Consider the following 27,352-nt stretch of genomic DNA (forward strand, 5'->3'; position numbering starts at 1 on the left):
TTTCAAGGACAAGAAACCAAAATTCAAGTATTTTATTATTTCATATCATTTCAGAGGCTTAAGAAATTAGAAAATTGATTCACATAATCATAAAAACATTACATATAAGCCTATGTTTTACCATGTATTTATGCTAGAAAAATCTGTTTAATTTTATAAAAATTTACTTTTCAGTTAAAGCAGCAGATTATTTTACATTTTCTTTTCCCAATTCACCATGCAGCTCTATAAGACTGTTGCACTGCCCTCTTAGTTCCTGCAACAGCACAGCTCCCCAGTGCAACTTAGATAAACAGATTTTAAACTCCTTGTAAAACAGAGTGTAGATTTCACAGACATCTAATATCATAAAGAATAGCTCCTCCTGTAATTTAATGTAGGAATTTCCACATGAAATTCGTGCTGAAATTTCAGTTAAGTAATTTGAATAACTAAATTGATTTTTCTACACAAAGACTACACACCACCTTAAAAATACCAGCCAAACATCTTTTGGTGAGATTTGGGGAATGGCAGTGTAAGACAGCTATAAAAAATACCGAAGTCCCAGCTACTGGACTCCAAAAAGCCCAAGACCAAGAAATGCTAATAAAAAAGCATAGCATCTGTTCTCACAGTCCAGTTCCTATGCTTTTTTTTTAGGCCCTGGTCATGGTCAGTCTGATGGTATTCAGTTAAGATTCCAGCTGTGTGATCATAGTATTAGTAAAATATTTGCAAAACTAGTTATTGAATTCATTCAGGCTTGCCACCATAAGGCCTGTGGGAAGAATATAGAAATAACATGGAGAACAAAACACACAGCCTTAAAAGGTTACCTGCCTGGCTTGCTTCTGCTAGCGGGAAACTCATCTGTGGATGAAAAGATGGCAGAGAGAACTGAAAAAGGCGGCAAATAGAAAGGAATCCTCCATACTGATCTCTTTTGAAACAGTCCTTTATCAACTGACCCTTAAACAAAGTTAATTGACTTCACAGCACAGTATTAGGTCCACCTCTATGATCCCCCTAGATCTAAAGAGTCTGAAATAAGTTTGGTGTGAAGTTACCAATGTTTTGAATATGGTAAGAAAAAGGATGATAGGATTGTGCCACTGTACATCTGATTGTGAAGGAACCTCTAAAGAAGTCTTCTATTTTGCTTTGTAGATTCATCCATGTAATAAATAAGTAAGTAGGCAGACATGAGTAAATAGAATTCCTATTCTAGATGCCACTTCTGTAACTTTATTGAGGACTGAATACTTTCAGAACAGCACACATTAATATCGTGGAAAAATAAAATAGTAATTATGCAACTTACCACTTTTCAATCTTGCCTATACTATAAACACTGTATAGATTTAACTCAATCACTTTATTTATACTGATGCAATGTGTGCATGGGCAGGGTAGGTAGGTATTATGTAGAAAGTCACTAATATGAGGCATATCTTAATTTTCCTCCACTGCAGGCTATTGAATTTCACAGATCACTATGTTTAAGTGTCATCCCTAGTTCCTACGTTCTCTCATACAAAAAAAAATGCTCCCACTTTTTTCTTATAGGTTTTAAAATACCTATATCATCTATTTATTTTACAAGGTCCTACAATTTTTTTGTCTTTCGGTAGAAGTAGTGAATCTCATGGATTTTCTTATTTATTTTTTTTAGGAAAAAAGTAAATGATTTTGGAAAGATTGAAAACAAACATCTGAGTTGCATCACACATATTTCAGTAATTCATTGTTTTAACTCCTCAGCAGGTGGCAGCAAAAAATTATTTACAATGTCACATTAATTCTGTACTGTATTAAGTAATTTGTTCTTACAATTGCAATAAAACCCCCTTACTATTAGCTAATTATACCGGATGGAACAGTTAATTAGAAAAAATCAGGCTGTCTGTTTATTCCAGTTCTTCAGGATCACTTCAGCTGCATCTAGTGTGCTGTCTTTCTGTAAAACAAGGAATATCACTATTACTACAAGTGTGGAGTTCTTTAAAAGAGAGTAGCAGTCATGATTATATCATCCCAAATCAGTATTTGGCAGTTTCACCTGCATCCTGTAAATATCTGTCAGTCAGTTTTTCATTAACTGTTACAGCTACAAATCTAGACTACACAAAGAATTCAGTGCTGATTCCTTGCAGATATTTATTAGGTAAATTTAAAATCAAATTCAGTGAAAACAATACTTCTTATACAAACGCCTAGCATTTATGCAGTGACGTACTTGGCGGCTCTATATCGGAGACATGCTAACATAGCTTCCTAATCTTCATGTGTACAGTTGGGATTTTTAAATCTCCATGCAACCAAGTTATGCTGTGAACTACTTAAGCGTAATCCCACTAAATATGGGTAATCTCTCCACTGGCCAGTTGTGTGGCTTCGCTACAACCTGGTGAGTCATACAAGTAGTCTTTAACTTGACATGATTAGTGCTGTTCATCCCGGCCAAGTCACATTTACAACCAGCAAGTTTCATCCTGGTTGTTACTGGCTCAGTTTATATCATAGTCTTTATACTTATAAAGTAACTAAGTAACACAAGCAGAAACTCCCCTTCATTACTGGTTCAAGCTAAGGCTCTCATCTTTATACTACAACAGTTGGGAAGTTGCACATGTTCCATTATGCTGACTCTGTTACAGAACAATTGGGAAACATCTTAGGGCTGTGGGCTTATCAAAGTTTATGTATCTGTCCCCAGTGTCTTTCAGTCTTTTAAAGAATAGATTCAACAGGAGGAAGAACATGTGAAAAGAACGTGCTCACAAAATGGCAAAAGTCAGCCAATTCACAAAAAAACATGTAAGATAACTTACTGTTTTCTTTTATAATTTGGAGCTTCTGTGAAACCCTATGCATCTTCAAACAATTCAGCTAAACCCGAAGGTGACTTCTCTCTCACACTCTGCTCTGGATTATACAATTCAGCTTAACTGACAGCATACCTGTGACGTTCATTTTCACTGTCACGACTGGACAAGAATGCTTCTAAAAATCAATAGAGGAAGCTAAAAAAGGCCTACCCACCCTGTTATCTTCTGCCAGTTACCCTTCTTAGCCATGTCACCCACATTTATGGTTTAAAGTCCCTCAGCAAAAAGGCAGTTGAAGCTATTTTGTACTGAATTTTACACCATGCTAACTTTCTGTTCCTAAAACCATCCAGCGCAGGAGATCCTAAGCAAAACATAAAAGTCAGCCTCTTGCAGATTTCTGTACTGCATTGATTTCTAGGAGTCTTAAGTCTTCCCAGGACACAAATTTACCTTAATGAAGCAAAACCGTATATATTTTTCAAACTGCCTTTTTGTCTCAGGACCACAGAATGCTGAAAGAGGAATTGCTGACAGCTTCTGAAACATAAAACAGAAATATTATTTGCTTATTTTATATATGTATAAAAAAAAAACATTTTAAGCATGATGATTTTACTATTCCTTTTCAAGAACTCCCCCTCCCAACATGTGAGGGAAAGACAAGGTTCGGTTTCGTATGCACTAGCTAGGCTTAAATAAATTCAAATTACTTTTCTTAGGCACAACATTTCAAATGTACTTTTGTACAACTAGCATTTAAGCATGCTGAAAGATAAGTGCTGGGACATAACACAAACCTACAGGGTACATTCTCAGCATATTTAGCAATATTTTAGCCACATCGTTATCAGCAGTTACTATAAACACCAAGCGATATTTTGAATGGAATTTATTACATTATTTAATAAGTACAGTTGCACTGCTCTTGCTTTCAATAGAAAAGCATTTCTAAATCTAGAGTATGACTAAGACAACTTACCTTAGATGTTATCATCCATTTGACAAATTTATAATCATAAGGTTGTTTGTCATCTTTCCCAGAGAGACCCACATCTAAAAAAATCAAATTTAAAACAAACATGTTGTAAGATTTCCTAGACTTCACTGGGAAGGCATTCATTAGCAGCACTTGATTATAGTTAGCACTTAAGAATAAAGATGCATGCTTTTATTTTTTAAATATAACTAAAAATTGCACTACAACAATTAAAAAGGCCAACAGACTTAACTTTTCCATTCTGACCTGAGCACTTGCTCTCCATTCAAAGCAAATTCAGACAGGTAGCTTGGAAGAAAGCTATGCCATACTCTAAGTAGTCCTCAAGTTTGGGTTATTGAGGGATCAGGACTGTGGAGGGTACTGAAGAATGCATTTATTGTCTGGATAGCAATAATCACTGCAACTACAGCTTTTTAATCTGTGCAGCTGGGGTATCTAAAACTTTCTGACACATGGTAGCACTGTGTGTAAACATTTCCGTGTGAATGTCAATTGCCAATAGGACAAGTTAGTGAAGAATGTGGAACTAGAAAATGTTTCCGTGTGGCAATTTTTCCTCCAAAGTTACCAAAACTTCCAAAAGGTTTTGTAAATTTTGGTAATATTTTACAGTATTTATAAATCAGAGTGCCTCAAAGAGCCTTCAGGGTATGACTTCAGATTAAGAAAAACAAACTAACCAACCAACCAACCAACCAGAAAGGGCAAAGTACAAATAGTATGACAGGAAGGTACTTGGCTCTCAAACATTTTCATAATCAGAGACCTATTGAAAACAGAATTTTTTATCCACCTCCTTTATCCTCCTTAAAACCTTGCCAAAGCTTTGCAAAACACGGACAGTAGTTAGGATCACAAAGGCTTTGCTGAAGCTTATAAAATCCACCTCTCAGGCTAAGGTCAAACAGAAAATTTCAGTCCTAGTTAGCACTTCTGACAACATTATGCAAACATGAAATGAGAGAATATAGTTTTAAATGAAAGTTGCATTTTCAGATTAACTATATTATTTGCTTTCCACACCCTTTTTAATAAAACTTTATACTAACTTAATGTAGAAACGTCGACAATCATAAAGTATCCTCCATCTGGAATGACAGGCTTTAGTCCAGCTTCTTGAAGTAGCTGAGCCATCCTATCACGCTTGCTTTCGAGCTCTCGAGACAGTGAGTAAAAATAGCAGTCTGGGTCATCCATGCGTTTATAGTCTATCCAAAACGCTTGTGCCAAAGCCTCCTGGAAACATAATCGATGTTTAAAGTACTCATGGACACTCAGTAAACTTACATTCAAATACTTCCTACTGAAATCACATGGATTTTTCTTTGATTCTGGCCCTTATTAAGCAAATCAGCATATACAAATTACACAAGCTACGTCCAAGCATGTAATTTGTTTGTCACTTTGTGCTGCTGCAACACCCAAAGCACCCAGTCATTTGCTAGGCACGAATCATATGCAGAAGTCACATAAGGGTTTGCAATCTGAATTGAAGCTAAGTTTAAATTATTGATAATAATGTATCATGGAATACTAGAAAGCAGTAGACAGAGATAATGCTCAGTAAAACCTTATTGCAACAACTGTTGTTCGTATTTGCTAAGAAACCACTACAATTGTCATGTTTTATGTAAGAAGCAGCAGTTCGTAGGTGAAAGAAGAATCTGCAAGACAGATTATTTTTGTATTTTACTTTTAAATGTCTAGTGAGCTGATCAAATTTGTCTCCTCTTCTTGCACCCCAGAATATATATTCTGACAACTGAAACTTCATTGTTGTGATTATTGTTTTATTACAGTGAGGCCTACAGTTTTGCTCCACCACAAAATAACCTCCTCTGCCCCATATGAACCTACCTGTAAGGGAGTGGGGCAAGTATACAGCGTATTTTGGTGAACAACTTGCAAATGCTTAATCAGGTTCTGGGGGCCAATAGACCAACCAAGCTAAGGGAAGAAAGCATACATATGTTATACTTAACAGCAGTGGTGCTACCAAAAATTAACAAACAAAGAATTAAAATTAGCTGATGTCTCAAGTTTTTCTATTTTAAGAATTGGTACTGAATTTGTTTTGACAAAGAATTAAGAAAAGAGCCAGTTTACACAAAGTTTGTTGAATGATCTCATTTAAAAATTTCTAGATTTGAGACAACAGGGTGAAATGAACTCTATCTCTCACAGGGTACTGAGGAAACTTTTAACTCTTCATATAACAAGGGTTAGAAAACAAACTAAGCATTTATTAAGAATGTTATCCCTAATTGTTTTAGAATCTTTCCATCTCATAAGTTCCTGTGTCAAAGATGGTTTGAGCATAAAGCAAAAGCTCACTACTGAATCATAGATGTTATGGTTCAGTTTGAACACAGGTGATAAAAAAGAAAGAATTTAGTTGCCAAATGGTTAAAAATTCTTGTTTACTTTCTGACATGTATTTTAGAGTCAAGCAAAATATTATCATTACATATTTTACAGAAATACAAGCCATTCCAAAACATACCATTATCACAATCTGAAAATATCACCACAAAACTGAAAAAGTTAAAATTCATATTTTATGTTTAATATCCATGTTTTCTCCCAGAATCTTGATGTTTTTTAAAAAAATCATACTGTGTTTATTTATATTTATTTTTTTCTCCCAAGAGCTAATTAATCAAGAGACAAGAAGAAAATTAAAACATGGGTGTTTTGCTGTAATTGCTCCAACTGAATGTTATCTTCATGTTTTGGAGACACAGAGGTTTGCCAGAAGCTTTCAAAAGACAGGTCATACAAACAGAGGCTTTTTTAGCACAATAAATGCATTCTGTTATTTATATAACTGAGCTCTTTTATAGTGATTCTTCTTACCTTCCAGCCAGTTACACTGTATGTTTTTCCAGCACTTCCTATAGTTATTGTTCTTTCCCACATACCTGGCAATGTAGCTGTATATAAAATAAAATAAATTGGGTACAGATGCACTCACATATTCCATGTAGTTAAAAAACCGTACTGCCCCTAGTTCAGAGCTATATGTTGATACATCATTGCAGCATATTAAGTAAGCAATGAGAATATTCTAAAATTATAGCAATTGTAACAAATGGGAAAGGATATGTGAGCCGAAAACAAGGTAAGGATTAATGAAAGGAGAAAGAAGAGGCAGAAAATGAGAGGTATAGTTTGTGAAAACTATGTTAGTTAGCCTCAGCTAAAATGCATAATTATTCAGAAGAAAGGTATGATGTAAGAAGTGGCTAGCCATTCATCTCAAGACAGCATTATTTCTGATGCCTGATAATCGCACCATATACAACATTAAGTCAGGCACTGCAAACCATTTTAATAGAGTTGTCCAGTTCAGTGTCGCTGGCTGGCTGAGAGATCAGAAGAAAAGAATTACTGAGACTTCTAACCCAGAACCAAACACTGTAACAATCAGAAAACTAGCCGAGTGAGCAAATAAATTATACTTTATTATATAATTTGAACAGGCCTGGGACTGACAATAGCAGCTAGCTAAGGATGTCTGCAAGGATGAAGGGACACATGGAGGCCTGTCTCTGTATTTGTATCTGGTAGGAGACCAAAATCCTGTTTCTTTTCCAAGAAGATAACAGAACAAATGTCTCCCTGTAGTTTGCAATTTTTTTTTCTGTACACTGCTTCAGGGGAGCTCTATTTGGACTCTTTTAACTTAATTCATTTTCAACAGAAACAGATAAATCACGACACATGTAAGTCTGAGACACAAAATTAGACAAGCTCATACCACTACTGCAATTGCAGTGATGAACAACATCCACCTCCACCTCACTGGAACACTAGAACCACTACCAATGAATCTGTCACTTGTTAAATCCCCTCTATAGGGAGACCAACGAACAAAGACTTTCCAAGTAAACCCACTTAATTTCATAAGGAAGTTTTTGCAACAGTTATCTGCATTAGACATGGTATAAATCTTTGCAGTTATTTGAAAACATGTAATAATTTTTTGAGCACACTTGCCAAGAAGAAAAAGAAACCAGCAGAAAAGAAACTCAACTACTCTGTGACCTTGAAAACAAAAAGCCAGTTTGAAGAGACGCGTTTTCTAGCTAGCTAGGTCAAGAGTATAGATCACTTCCTAAAGGCAACCAAACTAGCTCTCACAGACAGCAAAAAGAACTGAATTCCAAAGCTAATGCCCTCCAGTGAGACTGTTTTGCCATACAGTCATAGGAACTCAACCTTGGAGGCAGACTGCAACAGCATTCCAAACAGCAGCAGCAGTAAAGGGCACAGGGGAAGAAGCAGTTCCATTGCTTTTACAAGCAGCAAGTTTTAAATTGAGAGGGAATACCTCCGTGTCACATGGCAACATCATTATATGACACCATAACCAAGTCTGACTCCGATTTAAAAAACGAATGAAGTGCAAACTAAGACATATAATAAGCCTTTTACCTGGGATGGCACTCAGCTTGTTGAAAGGCTTGTTCAGAATCCTCACTTATGAGATGCAATATCTAAATCTGCCACTGCAACCCTAATCACTGCTTAGGGGAGGTCCACAGTTTAATGGAAGTCAGATAATGATCTGACCACACTACAGAAAGCTGCTTCAGTGACAGCACAAAGACTGTACTATTTTTATGATCTGTGGCTAGCACCCCCTGTTATATTGTATTAAAGAACAACCATCAGACCCTGTAAATTGATGCAATATCCATTTTGCATCTCTCACAAAAAAAAAGTGTCCCTGCATTTGATGGAATACATAGAGGTTAATATGGAAATAAAAGTTTTTAAATAGTGAAATAACACATTCATTTTTTCTTGTATTATCTTTGTAGACTTCAAGAAAAAAAATATCTAAGAAACTTCAGTTAGAAAGAGTAGATCTTGTTTCTTTTATTGAAATATTATTGTTTACAGTGTTACCCTGAAGGTTTTATAGTGATTTTAAAGTTAAAGATAATATCATGGGATCTGTTAGAGAATATGTACCTAAACCTAGCTGACCAATGTCTAGGCTTTAACTTGCATTATCAATGCATGATATTTTTACATTTTACGCTAAAGTACATAATACCTTATGTTCAACTGGAAATGTTTTGAAGCATTAAAATGACAATACTGATACTAACAAACAATAGAGTTACTATGTCTTAAGAATTCACCACCTGTCCACTAATGTGAAGTGTAACTGACAACACAAACGTTTGGACCTGCTGCCATTGCAAAGGGAAATGGATTACCTCACACCACCCACAGAGATTTTGGTTCCGAGAACAGCTATTTACATGAACCACCTGCTAAGCCCATGAAGAAAGCTTTAATTTAACTCATTTTACTTTGCAAAAGGGACATGATAAGCCACATGTGATCAGTTACTGTGGTAACTTGTTAGGATGCACTGACTCAGATTACTATCACCTGAATGTACCCAAAATGTTCCCCTTCTTCCGTGTCTGAAGTTCTTGAAGAAGGTATCACTACCAAGGCATTAACAAGAGCCATGAAATTAGACCACTTTCAAAACAGACGCATAGCCTATACAGATTCATGGCCAATACAATCAATGTACTGCAGCCGTATGATCAGTGACTGTGTGGCTGAGTAATAAGCATTGCAAGGTCATTTAGATACAATTTCCTTTTTACTATTTATAAGATTCAGTTTTTACAATGATGTAGGCCCCACTAATGGAAAGTTTCTTTTATTACTACTCTACGCACATGGAATTGAAGCATAGAGGTAAAGTTATTCAGCATTCAACCAGCGGTAACACAAGGAAAAAAGCTAAGCTTTTTCATGTCTAAGTTTTATTAATCTCTCTTGGTTTCGTTGTTTAATTTCAACTAATTGTCTCTGTTGCACAACTGAAATGTGCCTTTGTTATGTCAGTAAGTACATCATAACAGATAGTTGATGCCAGATGCTACCATTAGAAACAAAACATCTGTACATATAAGGAGGAAGTTTTTGAGTTTAGCCAGCTAAGATACATCAGCAGATCCAAACAGAGATCACCACAGTAGAAATTTCTACATAAATGCTTAGCTGTAGTATTATAGGATTGGGAAAGGAGTTCAATAACCTGCCCTAGGTTCACTTGTTCTGAGGCACTGGGAGTAATTCCACTAACTTCAGTGAAACTTGCATCAAGAAGTAAAACAAGAGGGACAGGGTCATAACATCATATTTGGTTTTCTGGTTTGTTCTTGCAATGGTGTTTTACTCCTGTAACAAAATTGCCTGAAGACTTCAGCATGCTTTCACACTGCCCATGCAGTGACTTACTTCATTGGATTCAATGTTTATTGAATTTTTATTATTTAACACCCTGCACTTTGGAGCAACAGTGTTCACACACCATCTCCACACTAACCGTTATACTTTTTCTTTATTTCTTTTTGTAAGTAGTGGAGCAAAAATAATTATGTTCCCTATTGTGCATTTCCCTCAATTATTATCTCTGCAATGTTTGGAGAAGGAAGTTTCAATCCCTGTTTCTTTTATTAGTTCTTCAGCAAAGCACAGTTCAATATACATACATGAACAGCAGTTATAAGTAACTGAATAAGGACGGGATATTCAGATGATCGTAACTGACTTGTGAGAATCGGTCCCACTGGTTTCTATGGATATCTGCTCCGAAGTCACTTAAGAGCTTTGGGAATTCTATTTGGAAAGTATTCTTCAAAATATTTTTCAAAAAAGGGAGGAGCTCTTGTCTGTAGAGTCTAAACATTGTAAAATAGTCAAAGCTTGAAGTTTGAGCTCCTTCTAGCAACCATTATCTCCGACAGGTACATTTACAACATCATTCCTCAATCACTTCTAAGATGCCACAAAAAATCAGTACCTATTTTAATGTGTTTATTTCCTTTATAGACCAGCCATTCATACACCTCATCACTGATGCAGAGAGTATCATGTTTAATACAGAGATCAGCTATAACTTGGAGCTCTTCTCTGGTAAACACCTGGCATTCAAGAAAGTAAGAGACAATGCATTAATCATAGTATTTAAGGCATACTCTGAAATTACAGTAGTGTTAAAGCAGGACTCTTACCTTGCCCAGAGGGTTGTGTGGAGTATTCAGAATAATTGCTTTTGTTTTGGAATTAAATTTATTTGCAAGTTCAGTAGGATCTAAGACCCAATCAGCACTAGATGCAGAGTTTCCATCATTTTTCTATAAAAAAACCAATAAATCTATGCATTACTTGAATATAACATGTTACAGCCTAAACAGAGATACACAACTTATCACCCTCAGACACTTTCACAACCATACTTCTCAACCTATCCAATCTGTCCTGCTTTCCTGGGAGAAGGCACTTCTAGGAACAAGGAGGCAGGCTAGAAGCAAAGTAAAATATTACACTAGTGGCTGTCCTGTCCTGGCCCCTGTCTGCCTCAAAGCACCCCCAGGAACTGGTTTCCAGGATCTGGTTGCACACATGCTGATTGTAAGTGGTAATGCAGGAAGCCCAGTCACATGACAGGAGAGTTTATGGCCTTCGCAGACACTAGAACCAACACGTGCATACTTGACTGGAAAGATTGATCACTACTGGAGAGACTCAAGGTCTTTTCCTCCTCCTTGTCCACCTGAAAATGACCAAACAGTTAAAAATCTGCACCACTGAGGCTCTGGAATTGCTGCGGTATTACACAAGGACAACAGAAGTTTGGGCCAGCTGCTACAGAGAGCAAAGAGCATGGCCACACTAACTTTCTGACACCTGCACATTACTGGGAGAGGTCCAGACCAAAAACAAGGGTGTGAATCTGAAAATACTTGGAGGAACCCCATCACTCAAAACATCCCTAGAAAGAAGGCATCAGAGGAACAGTCTCACCTCCACTGCAGTTTTGGAGGTTCTGTCACTCTGCATTGTTCTGATTTTATGGTGTTCATGCAACAATCCTGCCTAAAGAGCCCCTCACCCCTCCCCATACAAGGCTGCAAATCACTCAAGGCAATAGTAACAGGATCAATACTTTGCATCCAGAACAATCCTTGTAAGCTGCCAGCATAATGCCAGCAGTACCAATCTGAAAATTAACCCATAGCAAAATTATTCCTTTTCACCAATAAAGGACATGGTAATTCTCATATGTATAGGAAATATGTCTACTGCATGATCGCTCATTAGTAAACAGGTTTTGGAAAAGAAATTGTATTCTGTCATTGTAGGAATTGCTGAAGGAATCAGAATCCAAATCTTTTGAAAACCAGCAGATACGGAAATTGCACTGATAATGTAATCCTCCTTCCCTTATCTACACTGAAAACATTCTCTGACGACATCCAAAAAAGGAATTTTGATCAGCTTTCAGAATGCAGAAATTAAAGTAAATGAGAAACATTGTCCCACCTTCTCCAACACTAATAAAATATTCTATCTTCTTTGGATTATTGTTGTCTCAGACTACACTATAGCAATCTATCTCATTTTTATATAATTGGATATTATGAAAAACTATACAGAAAAGCATCACCTAGAAGGTGTTCATCAAACTTTATTGAAGATAGATGAGAAACTTTATATGATAAATAATTTTTAAAAAGCTACTCACATATCTCAGTGGGATAAAAACAGGCTTTGCACCCGCCATCCTTACCATGGGTTCATAACAGTCATAAAATGGCTCTATTATTATTACCTGAAATTACAATAATCAGTATCAGAAACAGAGGATTTACCATGCATGATACCATCATATTTCCAGATTTATTTTGATGGTATTACTTGATCATGTTTCTGGCACTCCATCCTGATCTAACATTGCAGAATATTCCTCCTTTTAGAGCATCATATACCAATGTCCTCAGTCTAAGTATGATAAGCACTACTCATTTTTTACAACACACACAGGCTGTTCTTCTACAGTTACACATTACAACAATTAAGACAACACTATTAGGAATGTTCGGGTCCTGCACACAGATTCAAAGGTGCAAGGCAGAGATGGGAGACTGCAACAGCAAACTGTTGAACCACAGCATGAGTGCTCTAATTCTGTCCATGAAATTCGAGGATTTCCAAGTATCTCGAAATGTCAGAAGAATGGCTTAAGTCCTCAAACTTTATCAGAAGAAAATTTTAAGAAAAAAAAAAAAAAAAAAAAAAAAAGAGAACAAATTAAAGGAAAATTGCATAATAGCAAAACAACAAAAAAATCCCAAAAGCTCATAGCAGAAAAACATTACAAAAAGAGAGAAGTGACTGTTTGAGCAACAAAAAAGAAAGAAAGATGAGAATACATTATACAAGTGAAACCAACAAAACACTGAAAGCGAAATGCATGACAACACAAAAAGTTCTTGTCCATTACAGGTACAAACATCCTCCTAAAACTTAATATCTTTGTGAAGAAGGGATACATCAGTAGTGAAGGGATAAATGACCACAGCTAGTACAGTAAACTAACAAGCCTTTCCTTTAAATGACTTTTCTGCTACCTATGCCACTACCATGCGATAGTCTGAAACAGAACTTGATATACAATTGTTATTCAAACACCAATAATACTTTGTGCCACTCTTAGTCTCCTGTTGCAGACACAGCCCACAAGTTTTCTCAAATAAGAAATCAGTGCGCATTGTGTCACCTAACAGTAATAGTGATAAACAACTGCTACAGGTACCACAAGTATGAAAGAAAGGAGTTTGTAAGTGGCTGAATGCTAAGAAGACATCCAAAGGATAGGCTGCTGAACACAGCTTCTGAAAATGTCAGATGTGCAACTGTAACAAATCAAATTAACAGAGATCAGAAAGAAGTCCCAACGTAAACTTATATTTAAAAGTGGATGAATAAAAAACAGGCAAGTTCTCACTTCAGTGAGTACACGTGAATATTTAAAATAAAAACCTACTTCATCTCCCTCTTCAATTAATGCCTGTATTGTACTAAACAGAGATCCATAAGCTCCCACGGTCACCAGGATATCCGTGAGAGGATCAATCTTTCTTCCACAAACTCTCTCGTACACTTGAGACAAGGCTTTCACCAGCGACGGATGTCCCTGTTCAAAGCAAACAAATGCAACTGATTGGTGTCTTCCTGACAACATACAAAGCCTATGTTTGGGGTCTTCTCCACACAATAATACATTTTGAAACAGAAAAATACATAATGAGTGTTAACAGCTGTTAACATGGTAGCATGGTTTAAAGTTTTTGCACATTACAGGAGAAAAGTGGTTTCAATTTATTCATATTTACTAGGAAATTCTTTTTATATATCTGATGCTTTTTAATTTCTGTCTTATCATTACATCTCAGGTTAGCTCCGGGTAACCTATAGGACAGCCAGGACAAGAGACAGGAGGAAAGATGGGAATTCTCTGACACCAATTCATCCACACCTCCTTCAGAGTCTCTTTCTCCCCACCCATATTTCTGGCTGAAGCTCCTTCTGTTTCCTTCCTTATCTTCAAATAAAAAATATTTGGTGCAAGGGCAAATTTTTTATTCTGTTTATATACTGCTGATAAACAGCACTTGTAATCAGAATAATGATTCATATAGTCATACCCCAAATCTCAGAATACCATTTGTGTCCCCTACAGGGACATGGTGGTTAACATACCTTTCTCAAAATGTGCAAAGAACAAGAAAACAAACATGCAAAGATCATATACAGTATGGAAATAAGAAGGCATGATTCTGTTTACACAAGAAAACTACAGATTTCCTGCTGTGAAAATCTTTTTTCTTTTTGGATACTTGGTAGGAATAGAAAACAGCTCCTTGAGAAAACGCAACTATGTATCAAAAATCCTTCTCTAAAATACTGAACACTGTACCTCTACACACAAGGCATAAATCATGAACCTTCTGTAAACAAAAACATTACTATAAAACAAGACTTACAAGTCAGTGCTGATTCAATTGACAGACACTTCTTGCCATGAGTGTGTCAGCTACACAGGAATGCTGCACCGCCCAAGCCATGTTAGGCCACTCTACAGGCCATAGCCCTACAGTCAATGAGAGATCCAAGCGCTGCAGAGGGCTGAGACAATGCCTCTATTATCAGAGGGATGTGCATCATTCATACGCATCCTGTTGTCTCACCCACGGAGTTCATTACCCGGTGTGCTAAGAGCCAATCTCACACACAGAGCCGAGATGTCATTTATTGCACGTCTGCGCAGAGATGGGTGCTAGGTGGTAAATCCACAGAGCTCGCACACCTCTAACATTTTATACACTTTGAGCAATTGTTTACAATTATGTTTAGTCACACTTAATTCTCATTGGTTCTTATGAGCCTTGTCTCCATTTAAAGGTACACTACCCTTTTTACACCATGGTTCGGTGGGAGAGGGCTTTGGGCTTCCTTTGCTCGAGGGCAGATCCTTTAGTGTGCTAATTAGGGTAGTTCACACAGTTGTAGTAATTTCTGTTTGGTCACATTAACCATTTGGTTCTCCTTGAGCTTATATTGTTATGCCCCAGCTTGACATTTATGGTGTCTATTCCTTCTCTCAAGGCCATGTCTTGTTAACTATTTGTAACATCCTGTTTTTCAACTTCTTTCTTGTTTTTCATTATATATACATAGTTTGTATAAATTTTAAGTTAAATAACAGACTGACCTTCTATTAAACACATACATGTGTATGTCTGATCTAATACTGAGCCAGTCAACTACAATCGCTCCCATATTTGCTACTAGAAATACTTGTGCTCAAAACCTTAGAAGTGCAGATGTTTGTAGAAGAAGTGCAAAGGCTGAGGATGGGAATATTGCTAAAAAATCCTCTTTAATTACTGTCTACAGTATAATATAGCAGCAAGCATTAATAATTATTGTGGGAATTATAAAACTATTTGAAAATAAAGAACAAAGTGCCAGAATACTGAATAATTGCATGCATTGAGAAAATTATATTTATGCTTGATTTGCAAATTGCTTTGAAGAATCAGTCTGTGAATAACTGTCAGAAGGTAAGACTGTAGCCCATTCTTTCTGTAACCTTTCCCTCTGTTCCAAGGCTCCTCGAAAACCTTGTCTGCCTGGTAAGCAAAAACTTTTCAGGTACTTTTCATGGGTGATGAACATACTAATGCTTAGCCCAAAAGTTCACTAAATCCCAGCCATATTGTGTGTGTCCCCAACATAAAATAATTGCTTTATACTTTCAAGTTTATATATATATATACACACACACATATACACATCTTGTACTTCCAGACTCTTTGCACATAGCTAAAGGTGATGAAACAAAATGAACCAAATGTTACCATGTATTGTTGTTTGTTTCAGTATAGTCACTATGGAAAATTACTAACCAACCTTAGTCCTGTAACACCGAATTGCTGATTTCACACCAAGAGGAAAGGAGTCATCTAAAACTTATGGTCACTGAGGAAACTGTTGTATAGGAAACTAATGGAACAAATCTGGATAGTCCACATTAGGAAAGCAAACTGACGTTCAGTTTTGTCAGCCGTAACTATAGGATCGACTATTTTTGAGACCCACCCATGAAAACTCTAAAAAACATGTAAGAAGCATGCACGATGCTTAATTAACATAGTACTACCTAGTCTTGGAAACTGAATGAGTATGTATGCTTTTTTCTGAGAAATGTAATGTATAAACATGTGTATGGTCTATATAATCTTGCCTAAATATAACATACAGTACACATGTTAGGTGGAGCAATCCCCCGTGCATCCAGCATTGCAATAAAGGAATACCTGCTTCTTAATGCTACATTGGCGTTGAGGAGTTTTCTTATTCCTCATTTCAGTGACACAAAGAGGGATGGAATGAGACTACAGCCACTGGGGGGGGGGGGGGCGGGGAGGGAATATTTTCTTTTTGTTTCTGTTCTTGCCAGGGCCCCAAGTGCCCTAATAGGCCTTAATGGCCCTGACCAACCTTATCTGGGGACCCCTGATCCAGTCGCTCCATTTAAGTGCTATACAGTGGGGTTGTTGGTCTGCAATTCAGTTATAGCCATGTTTGTATCTGGCCATAGACTCTGTTGAACCTGTCTCCTACTTGTAGATTGATTTTGTGGTTTGACCTTAGACCCGCTGTGTCACCCTGGACCTGCCCAGTGATCACTGGGTTATGTCTAACCATGGTTAGCATTGCAGGGCCCGACCCATGGACTGACGTCCTGACTTGACCTCAGGCCCATGGCATCACCACAAGCTGGCCTGGCGATGTGGGCAGAGCTCAGCCACCATCTCTGGGCCTGCCTTGCTCAGGTACTGTGGGACTGGGCCCTGGCTGGCGAGGCCTCCACCCTGCTCACTGAGGCAGCTTGTCCTTCAGGGAAATGCTGGCCACTGCTGCTCCCCGTCAGTTCTAATGCATGCAGATTCACAGAGAATAGGCAAAAAGTTGTGTTGGAATATATATATACAACAATGCCACAACTACCAATAAAATCACTGGCCTACCAGTGTATAAAATGTTTTTCTATCATTGTTATATAACAGGATCATATAGAAAAATACCAGACTCCTTCAGGTCTTGTAGCAATCCTAACACATGATTCTCAATTGGGCAAAATGGTTTATCTTTGCCACAAAATAAAAGACGGACAAAACAAACAAGGAAGTGGTCATACTAAAACAGTAATGGTCCACTTGAATATCCTGCCTTGGACAATGATAAATGCCACACACTCATACCCAGCCCAAGACACACACTCTACAAGCCAACTTACAGAATGGGTAGTGACTACCTTCCAGAGGCAAAAACTTACTGTTTTCATCACTTCCAAATCTCCACTGAAATCTACTAAAAGTTACGAGTGAATCACGTATTTCTTTCTCGTTCTACCATTACCCTATCTAATCCATGTTTACACCAACCGAAATCAGAGGTAAATGTGTAATTTACATTCTTTAAACTGTGAACAGACTCTTCCAAGACAATCTATCCCAGATGTGCTCTACCATTTTGCTCTTGCTGAAGGATTCTGCCTTGAAGAAGCCTACACAGAGGATGTTCATTAGTAACAGATAAGGCTACTAGATCAACGTAATTTGGGACATAACAGTATGACCTACAGATAAAACCAGTTTCACCAAAGTCAGTTTTTTCCCCTGTGGCATGTTTTCCACTGAACTTGGGTTCTCAGGTTCCATAGTACTACTTACAAAGCCTCGTGTGTACTGATTCAGCCTGTCAACTGCTGCTGCCTTTGCCAGCTCTTCTTTAACATAGGTGGGAGGGGATATATCAGGAAGGCCTTGACCAAGATTAACAATTGAGGGATCTGCAGCCACCTTTGTAAATTCAACCCTAAAGGGAAAAAATATCTTAAAGTAAACATACCAGAAAAAAATTATCTTTTCCTTCATTAGCATTAAAAGGCAAAAAAAAGTATTTCACTTTGCCAAATTCACAGCAGTGGAAACATGTTTAAGTAGAGTGCTCACATGGAGAGGCAGGGGCTGGCACAATGGTAAGTAACCACAGGAGCCAGAGGGAACCCAAGAAAAGGTTGACCTTCTGCATCCACAGAATAACTTCTCTGCCAGCAGAACTGTGCTCAGATGTGTACATGCACAAACACACAGTAACTCTGGATATGGGCAGAAATAGAACACTACTCTCTGCAAAATGAAGCAGACCTAATTGGAACAGGCACGTTAAATGATTTAAAGGCTAGACACTGTCAAGTGAAGGTGTCATTTAAACTATCCAGTCACCTCAGAGTGCTATAAATATTTTTTGGTAATTTTAGGCAACAGTTTCAGGCTGTTCATTAACTATTTCTAATAGCCTGCCAGATACAAACATTAGGATTCCTGAACATTTTTTCCCTCCCTTCACAGGTAAGCTTTGCATTTTACCCTTTCCTCCCTAACCAAATGTTAACAAGATTTAAAAAAAACAAAACCAAACCAAAAACCCACCAAGCAAAACAAAAAAAACCCCACATAACATCACAGTTCTGTCAAAAATGAATACAAATTACTGAAAATGAATTTGAGGCTGGACAACCGAAACACCTGGTGTGTGTATATATATATACACACACATATATACATACAATTAATGTAAGCCCAAAATAGTGTTCTGACCAACTAACACAATCCCATATTTACCACTGATGCCAATGTTGTTTTAAGACCAATTTAACAGCTAGAAAAAAAGTGTATTAAAAATAATGAGCTAAATTATAAAGACAAGTATAATGGCTTTAAAAAGAAATCTTACTCATTTTGTAAACATAAATCAAGTGTAATTGAAATATGTTATTCAACAAAATTAACATTTAAATTTGAAAGTCAGCTATACTACCATGCCCAAGAGTTAAATTTGTCTTATGTGGTTTACTAGATGAAGAGAAGCCCAAGCCTAATATTTAAAGCTCAAGAATAAGAATTCCTTCGTACCTTTAATAGATTTTGGTTCACTGCTGCTAAGCAGGTGCCAAATATATTTCAGTAGTGATAGCAAGTGCTGTGTATCTTCTTATTGACAATAATTATACATTTGTAAAGAAAATATAGCACACAAAAACATTTTCTGAAAATACAGATATTTTGCTTTTACTTACCACACATTGCTATCAAGGCCTTCAATTCGTCTTGCGTTTTTGGGTCTGAAGGCCATTGTCTGCAAGATCAAAATACAGAGACAGAAGGGTTTTGTTAATAAAGACAAAGTATTATATTGTTGGATTCTGCATGACAAACCCTCCTTCATGCCTTCTCAGATAAACCATTGCCAGCTGAGTTCAGTAGTTATACAAAATTATAGACATGTTCTTTCAATTAAAGCTTCTAATAGCTTGAATTCAGACTAACAAGAAAATACATAAAAACATGGTAAATTCTCTTTTATCACTATCTAAAGCCATTGAACTTTCAGCAAGGATGGAGCAGGGGCAAAATTTAGCACAACAGCTTTAGAAAATGACTTAAAAAAATAGGGCACATACGTTCTTTTTCTTTTCTATGCAAGACTAACAATGTATTATTTCTAGCCCAATTCCTGCTCAATCCAGTTCGGAAAGTGTGCATTTTCAATGTAATTTTATTTGTTAAATTGATAGGTAAGACGAAAATAGCAGACACTTCTTATTTTCATTCAGACTTCTAAAACTTCTAAATAAATGTTTACTTACAGCACGGCAAAACCACATTAGAACATATTTTTGCAGTATATTCAGACCTTCAATTCAATTCAAACCAAAAGTCTTGGAAAATGGCTTTAGAATAGACTTTCAATGAGTACTCTCTCTAAAGGCAGATAAAACCCTATTGATAGCTGTGGTATTTTTAAGCTAAAAAGAGAAAAGAAAGTTAGGGAAAAAAAAGATTTATTTCTATGTGCAAACAAAAAAAAGGGCAAGCCTATTTCTACCTTTGTAAACCAGGTTGATACTGGGAAAAAAATTGCATAGGCATTGCATAGTACCTCAGTACTCCAGATACTCCTGTTTCTTTGAGTTAAACTACTAATTTTAGTAACTTTTACCACTGCTAGCTATTATTGTCTGAAATACTAAAACCCCATATTCTAGCTACCATACTCTGAGAAGAAAATCTCAGCATTTCCATTACACTCCAAGTTTCAACTATGAATCAATGGGAATTACTCATAGTAGAAATATTATGCAGGCACACGTTTGCACTCAACCTGTTTACAGTAATGAAGCTACCATATACATAATAATTTGAAGAATGAGAAGCTATATATTTAAACAGATGCTTCTCTGCTCATATGTCTTCTCTACAGATCCGATTTTGACCTCATCTATGAGGCACAAACAACAGAGGAATCAAGCACAGGACACCTTTTATTTGTCCTAGAAAGAAAACCATTAAGATAACTAGACAGGTCAAGTTGTACTTCTTGACACAGAACAAGGGGGAGTTAAGAGGGGAGTTCTGACCAGCTAATCTGTACTGCATCTTTTTAAAAACACACATGTGGTTTAGGGGATGAATCCAATTTTACAATGTATGTCTTGGTAAATATGATCAATGTTTGGCTGTACTATATAAATACAAGTAACACAGGTACTATTCAGACTGAGACACACACACACACATCTTTTCGCATGCTAGACAACTTCTTGTACTGCAAGGAATAAGAAGTCTTACCTGGAATCTTTCCAGTTAATAATGAGAATTCTGTGTGCTGCCATGGGTAAATTTGTTCCATTGACCAGCTCTTCTTGAAATGTTTCAATTTGCTAAAAGCTAAAGACTTATCAACTGCAGGACTTTTATTACTAACTATAACGTAAATCTTAACTGCATTAAGTAACCTTTCCTAGCTAAAAATGTATTAACAAGTAAGCCTTCACCTTACAGCTCTTATACTATTTTAACTTTAAATATTTAATGATTCAAGTCTTCCTATTTATTTGTTTTTTCTTGTGCCTTGAAATTGTTTTAAAACAGAATAGCTGGCCCTGCATTAGTTTTCAGGTTTTCACAGATTTCAGCTTACAGCGGGGTTCAGATCCACCTTATCACTTTGAGAAAGGTAACCAATTAACTGACATTTTAAATGATACCTCAAGTAGCATTCTTTCTTCCAGAAGGTCATGAGAATTCTTATGACTTTTTTTTTTAGCCTAGTTATGTCATCACTTGATAATCTTCAAGCCATTTTTAGGTGCAGGGCTAGTATTTCCATGAGTTTAAGATGTGTTAAGCAGGAGAGGTATGTCCTCCTCAAGCCCTCACTCTGACCTCCTGCTTTCCCTAACACCTTCTACCATGGAAAGCACCTGACAGAAAATCAGGTGCTGTTCATATTTATCTTTCTTCCCAATACAAAGAAACTTGTGATTAAACTGAACTGCGGTATGTTTAATAATAATAGAAGCAAATACTTTTACACGGTGCATAATTAAATTGTGGAATTCAATGTCAAAAGCTACAACAGAAGCCAAGATCTTAAGAAAATTTAAAAAAAAACCACCAGGATTAGATTTCAACACGTTTAGTGAGAATATCCAAACTCCATACAAATACTTACAACATATAAAGAACTTATTCAGGCAAAAGCTGACCTTCAAAGTGGCTTGCACGCTAAAATAAACTTCTCATATGGGCAAAATATGCTACAACTGTCCAGTATAATGGTTTGAACACCTGTTTTGAAGGATCTGACATGTGCCACGGTTGAACCAATTTGCTGACTACCTGAACTCCTGTTCTGACCTGGGAACACAATTTACATTCCAGTGTTCTATATGCAATGTAGAGTGTGACTTCCAACCACCTACCATGTTGTAAAGCCCTGTTTTCTCTCAACAAAACTGGAAGACTTAAAATGAAGTTACACACTCCTTATAAGTTGGGAAAATGGAGAAGATTCTGTATAAAATTATGTTTGAGGTACTTATATAGCCCTTATTATTGCAGCATCAAAAAGCACTGCTACTCTCATTTCGTTAAACAAAAACTGAGATACATATAAATTAATTGTCTCACCAAAAGTCTGTGATAAAGCTGGGATCATGGGATTGTCTCCTGTATCTCAAGCTCTAGCGCCCTACCAACTAGGCAATCCTTCTGGCCTGATAATGTGCTAGATGTGATTTTAAAGACTGAAAAGGATACACAAAGCAATAATCACCAAATTCTGTTTTGCTAGTGTGGTTAAATATTTCACTGATTCAAACATCTTATTTTGTTCTTCATGTTAAATGTTTGGAACGAAGTAGCAAGAAATAAAGAAAACACAGATAATGCATATATTTTGGCAACACCGCAAAATTAGTGTGTCTCTAAAATATTGCACAAAACAGTTTTACTTACGAAGCTGAAGGAATACTTACTGCAGAGGCTGCAAGTCTGATGGATCTGGAAAGCAAATCTGTTCGTAGTTGGTATGTTCTAATGCCAAGGCAACAGAAGCTTCGTGAAGCAAAAAGCATGCCTGCATAATAAATGTGACCTGAAAAAAACTTACAGATCCTAGGAATGAGTTTCTACACATCACTAAGCAATTTTAAAAGATAGGATCCCTTCCCTTCAGTGTTTGTTTTTTTTCATTGAAATAAGTATTATTACCTTATCACATTTGTAAGCATAGAGGATGAAAACTTTTAACTGACAGGGCTGCAAAATGTTTCTGAATGTCATCTAGAAGGAAAGTTCCCTCTATTTGACAGCACCAATCTTCTTTTCCTTTAATGACAATTAAGACTAAATGGAATTCAAGTTTCAAAGCCTCTGTTAGAATTGTTGTGAAAATGTGTTTGTGTAAAAAAAATTACTATTACAATTGCCATTTAGACAGAATTGAAAAAGAGTCCAATTTTAAAAAGACACACAGCTTTAAAACTGGTCTCCATTTTCCAGTGTTTCAAATCAGGTATTGTGAAACAGATAATTAGATCACCAGTCACACTGGAGAGGCAGGCCTACGCACTTTATATAACTACACTAAGTTTTGCCACAGTGACTTGACAAAGAGCAAATACCTTCCACAGCAAAAACCAGACAGCTAGAAAGGACGCTCTGTGTGGAGTAACAGATCATTCACTGACTACAGAAAATGTGCCCTGGTAATCAATAACTATAAAAAAGAAGTAAGAGCTGGTACTTCAGGCAACCACTTCCAGAGTGTATTTTTAAACATACATATTGGATGACATTATCAAAATGACTGGAATGTGTAAGAGAAAAACATGTAACCCATAGACCAATGTCAGAAACACAGTAGCCACAGCAATATAATTACTAACTTTGTTTTCCATAGTTTACTCATTAAAGAACAGATAATCCCTGCTTCCCTCCAGACTTTGCTACATGAATGAGCAAAAGAAAAACAAACAAACAAACAAAATATATTTGTATTAGAAACAAAGGAATGCCATTGCCTGTTAAAACACTACCATGCAAGCCTTGCAGATACAAGTAGAGAAGGTAATTCCGTATCAAAGTATGATTTTTTCATTAAGAAGAATGGATTTAGTCCAACAAGAAAGTCTTTTTTTACACTTTCAATGTAAACTAATAGAAAAGGTGAACCAATACTCCCTTTTAAGGATGCCTTATTGAATGAGTTAAGTTTTAAACTTTCTCTTATTCCAGTGCTACAAACTCAAGTCTCGATTCTGAAATCAGTTTTTTTCTCACACAGTACTGAGTTGTAGCTAACTCGATTAGACCCCTCGATTAATACCCCTGTAATCCCATTGCATTTAGCAATCTCCAAGTATACAATGCATTGATGCTTCCTTTACAAAAAGAAACCCTGGCAATTTCCTTAACTCTGCTGGCCTGAGCACTAGGGAAAGTAAACAGCAATTAAGTCTTTGATACTAGTCAGCAAGTACTCTGAAAGACACAAAAGAAACACCTCTGTTTAAAAAGACCTGTAAATACATTTTAAGTTACTTTTAATAACAGCACTTAGCATATTTGACATAATCTTTGATAATAACTACATGAAATCAAAAAGATTGTGAAGGCCTCTATTTCTCTCCTTGTGTATGCTTACAAAAACTACTTATGTAACATACTGTTACTACCTTAAAATGTGACTATGACAATAGCGCTGTTCTTCCAGGGTCAGACCAGAGACAGGAATACTCTGGCAGCACACTTAACACTTGCAGTAGTCAGCCCAGAGGGACAAACATGCATATCTTTGCCTGCTTCATTTTGTATTGAGAAGCAGCAAAATTAAATAAAAAACTTGCAAAACTTACATGCAAAACTAACTTGCAACTTTTGTAAGAAAGATTATTAGCAGTTGTAAATAATTCTAGCACCGAAAGACAGTCTGGTATTTGACAAGCCATTATTTGACCCAAGACAATCATACAAAACCACAACATAGCATGAGGAGCAGTAGACACCACTACACCAATCTGCTATACATGAGTAGACAGCGAAGCATGCATCGTGGTGGCATGGTCAATCTCTCCAAGTACCTGAAATACCTAAAGTAAAAAACGGTATCCATGTTTAACACCACAGAAATGTAAAAATTGTGAAAACTTCATGAGGAACATAATGGAAACAATACTTTGCTGAACAGCCTCAGTAAACAAAGTCAAGGCACTAGCATGCCTTGTCCCACATTTCTCCCACTGCATTTCAATCTGTGGCACTTTTCCAGCAAATGCTAAACAGCACCTGTTCAGACTCCAGAGCACTCAAGAGACAAGACTACTGACCATTAAATGAGAAAGCCTCGTATAAAATACTTTATGACTTTTTTTTCTTTCTAAAAATGCTTCTTCTCTCTTCTGCAACACTGAACACCTTCATTTAAACTAGTCTAGGAGGTACAAGCAAAGGCCTCCTTAATATAACCTGAAACTCTCCCAAACTGATCTCACAAAATGCAATACCTAGTCCTTTTTTTTTCCCCCTTCCCCCCAAAAAAACATTCCCACTGTAACTGTATATCACATGGTAATACATATCACAGGCTCAAGAGAATTATTTACTGTTACTTTTAGGATGAGTGCATGCCTAATTATTACCTCCGTATGTGTTTTGGCAATGACCAAGTATGTATAAGACATCAGTGAGATGCTTTATAATGTCCTAAGGTAAGTTTTCCTCACCAAGACGGAAAGTTTCTTCCAGCTCAGGAAAGTTACACAGTGCTAGGCAGCTACAGAGGTACTGCAAACCCTGTTTCAACTCTCTTAAAAATTTGTAAGGTTCTTCTGAGACAGAAAATGCACTGTTCTTTGTGGGGGAATGAAAAGGTAGTCTTACTAATGTCTCTTTTTTTCAATTTTGGAGCCAGGCACTGGCTTTTTGGCCAAGAGTCATGTCTGTTAAACTCAGAAATGAACACGAATACTTTTCATCCCATTCTAACGTTCAGTGCTCTGAAGCAATCATGCTTTAACTCCTGTCAGTCCTCCTGGAATTCAGGCTTGCATACTTACAGAGAAAACAGGAAAATTAACATATTAGGGAAGAAAGGATAACAAATAACTCCTGCAGCTTCCTATTTTTTTAGGGGAGTGAAAAGCAAGGAAGACTACCAGAAAGGTCAACACAGGAAATGTTTTTTAGTGGGGCTGGGAGGAAGGCATGTTCTGGTTGCTATCTGGTTTAAACTCAGATTTGGTGATTTAAACTAGACTGGAAGATATAGTTAGACTTTGTCATGGGAACTCTCTGAATACATCTGCATATTAACAATCATTCAGCTCATGGTGTGCTCTATAACCACTCCAGCACAGATATAACCTGTGAGTTGCAGGCTCTTCTGCTCCCTTCACAGCTGCCCAGCCTCCTGGTCATACAGTACCATGACATCGGATGCTGCTGTACCACAAGGGCATTTAATGAAAAGTTACATGTTGGTAATTAATTGAATTTTTCCCTTTAAAACTGAAGGCCAGTTGCTGGTGTTCCTTCATTTCTGAGCTTTAGTTATACCACCTCCATACAAACAATGCCTTTGAACCTGAAAGACTCACAGTCAGATCCCTTAAGCTGCTGCATTTTTTCCATGTAACAAGTGGTCTCATTTTACTGTGCAGTCTCAGCAGCAAACATTACTGGAAACACTACAAGTCCATCAGCCACCACAGTAATGTAAATATAATCCCTGTTATATTTGTGTTGTGTTTAATATTTGTTGGATACGCAAACCTGGGAAATGTCACATCTCAGCCAAACTTTGTGAAGCCTTTGACTGTTTTTTTCATGCAGCTATATGATGAAAGCTTTGAAGAAAGGGTGCTCACCAAGGCCTCTTCAAAACTTTTTTTCCCAACTATCTAAAAGTAATAATTGATGTGTCAAGCCAAGAGACCTGTTGCTAAAACTGCTGGACTCGAGCAACCTGGTTATTCTTATTACAGGCACTGAACTCAAACACTGCTTTATGTGAAGGATTTGTCGCAGGAGTCAACATTTTATAATTTCTTCTTCCATAATCTAAATGGAACAGAGAAAGCTGAGTGTGGAAAAGTAAATTTTACACTGCAGGGGGGTGGGAATCTTACTTTTTTCCCTTCATGTAGCAGCTTTGCCGTTTAGCCCCTCAGTACCGTACTCAGCTCTCGCTGCCGCCCCCCACCCTCGCACCCCCCAGCCCGAAGCGCTGTTCCCAGCACACAGGCTGCAAGTCCAGAAGCTGCCGGGACCAGCGAACCCCCCGCCAGCCACGGGACGCCCCGACACGCTGTAGCACACTCCTCAGGCACCGGGCCGCGGGCACCGGCTCCCGGCCGCTCTGCCGGCCAACGACCGCGGTCGCCATCCCGGCGCAGGCTGGGGGCCCGCAAGGTCCTGCACGCCGCTGGCCGCTTCCCCCGCGGGCCCTCAGCGGAGAGGCCCCAAGGGCAGAGCCTCCGCCCCCGGCCCGCGCCGCCACAACTCACCGCCCCGGCGCGGCCTCCACCCGCCGCCGCGCTCCCGCCCGCGAAGGGCGGCGCGGAGCCGCCGGGGCGGAGCTGAGGGGCGGGGCGCTCCCTCGTGGCGCCTGAGGGAGAGGGGCGGGAAAGCCCTGAGGGAAATGGCGGCCCAGGGGGGGGCCGGCCCAGGGGGGGCTTTGCCCTCATCGCCCGCACCGGCTGGGCCGTGAGCGGCCGAGGAGAACGTGAAAGCTGCACGGC

General features: G+C 37.7%; 1 protein-coding gene across 4 annotated transcripts; it reads right to left on the bottom strand.

Annotated features, from left to right (window-relative positions):
• KYAT3 (kynurenine aminotransferase 3) lies at positions 1 to 27,174 on the bottom strand. Of its 4 annotated transcripts, none has more exons than XM_037403958.1 (14): positions 27,119 to 27,174; positions 22,589 to 22,717; positions 19,346 to 19,404; positions 17,937 to 18,081; positions 13,682 to 13,831; positions 12,380 to 12,466; positions 10,866 to 10,988; positions 10,655 to 10,775; positions 6,670 to 6,746; positions 5,671 to 5,760; positions 4,863 to 5,049; positions 3,793 to 3,866; positions 3,264 to 3,350; positions 1 to 1,939 (listed from the first exon to the last, which is right to left on the bottom strand). In XM_037403958.1, exons 2-14 carry the CDS (start codon positions 22,685 to 22,687, stop codon positions 1,877 to 1,879), a joined length of 1,362 nt encoding a protein of 453 aa, XP_037259855.1. In that variant the 5' UTR covers positions 22,688 to 22,717; positions 27,119 to 27,174; the 3' UTR covers positions 1 to 1,876. The 4 variants fall into 4 exon arrangements, with proteins under 4 accessions (XP_037259855.1, XP_037259856.1, XP_037259857.1 ...); XM_037403959.1 differs by having other exon boundaries at positions 22,589 to 22,707; positions 27,119 to 27,170; XM_037403960.1 differs by having other exon boundaries at positions 22,589 to 22,689; positions 27,119 to 27,167.
• Positions 27,175 to 27,352: the final 178 nt, after the last annotated feature.

Source organism: Falco rusticolus, chromosome 11 (assembly GCF_015220075.1).
Source record: "Falco rusticolus isolate bFalRus1 chromosome 11, bFalRus1.pri, whole genome shotgun sequence".
Classification (NCBI taxonomy): domain Eukaryota; kingdom Metazoa; phylum Chordata; class Aves; order Falconiformes; family Falconidae; genus Falco; species Falco rusticolus.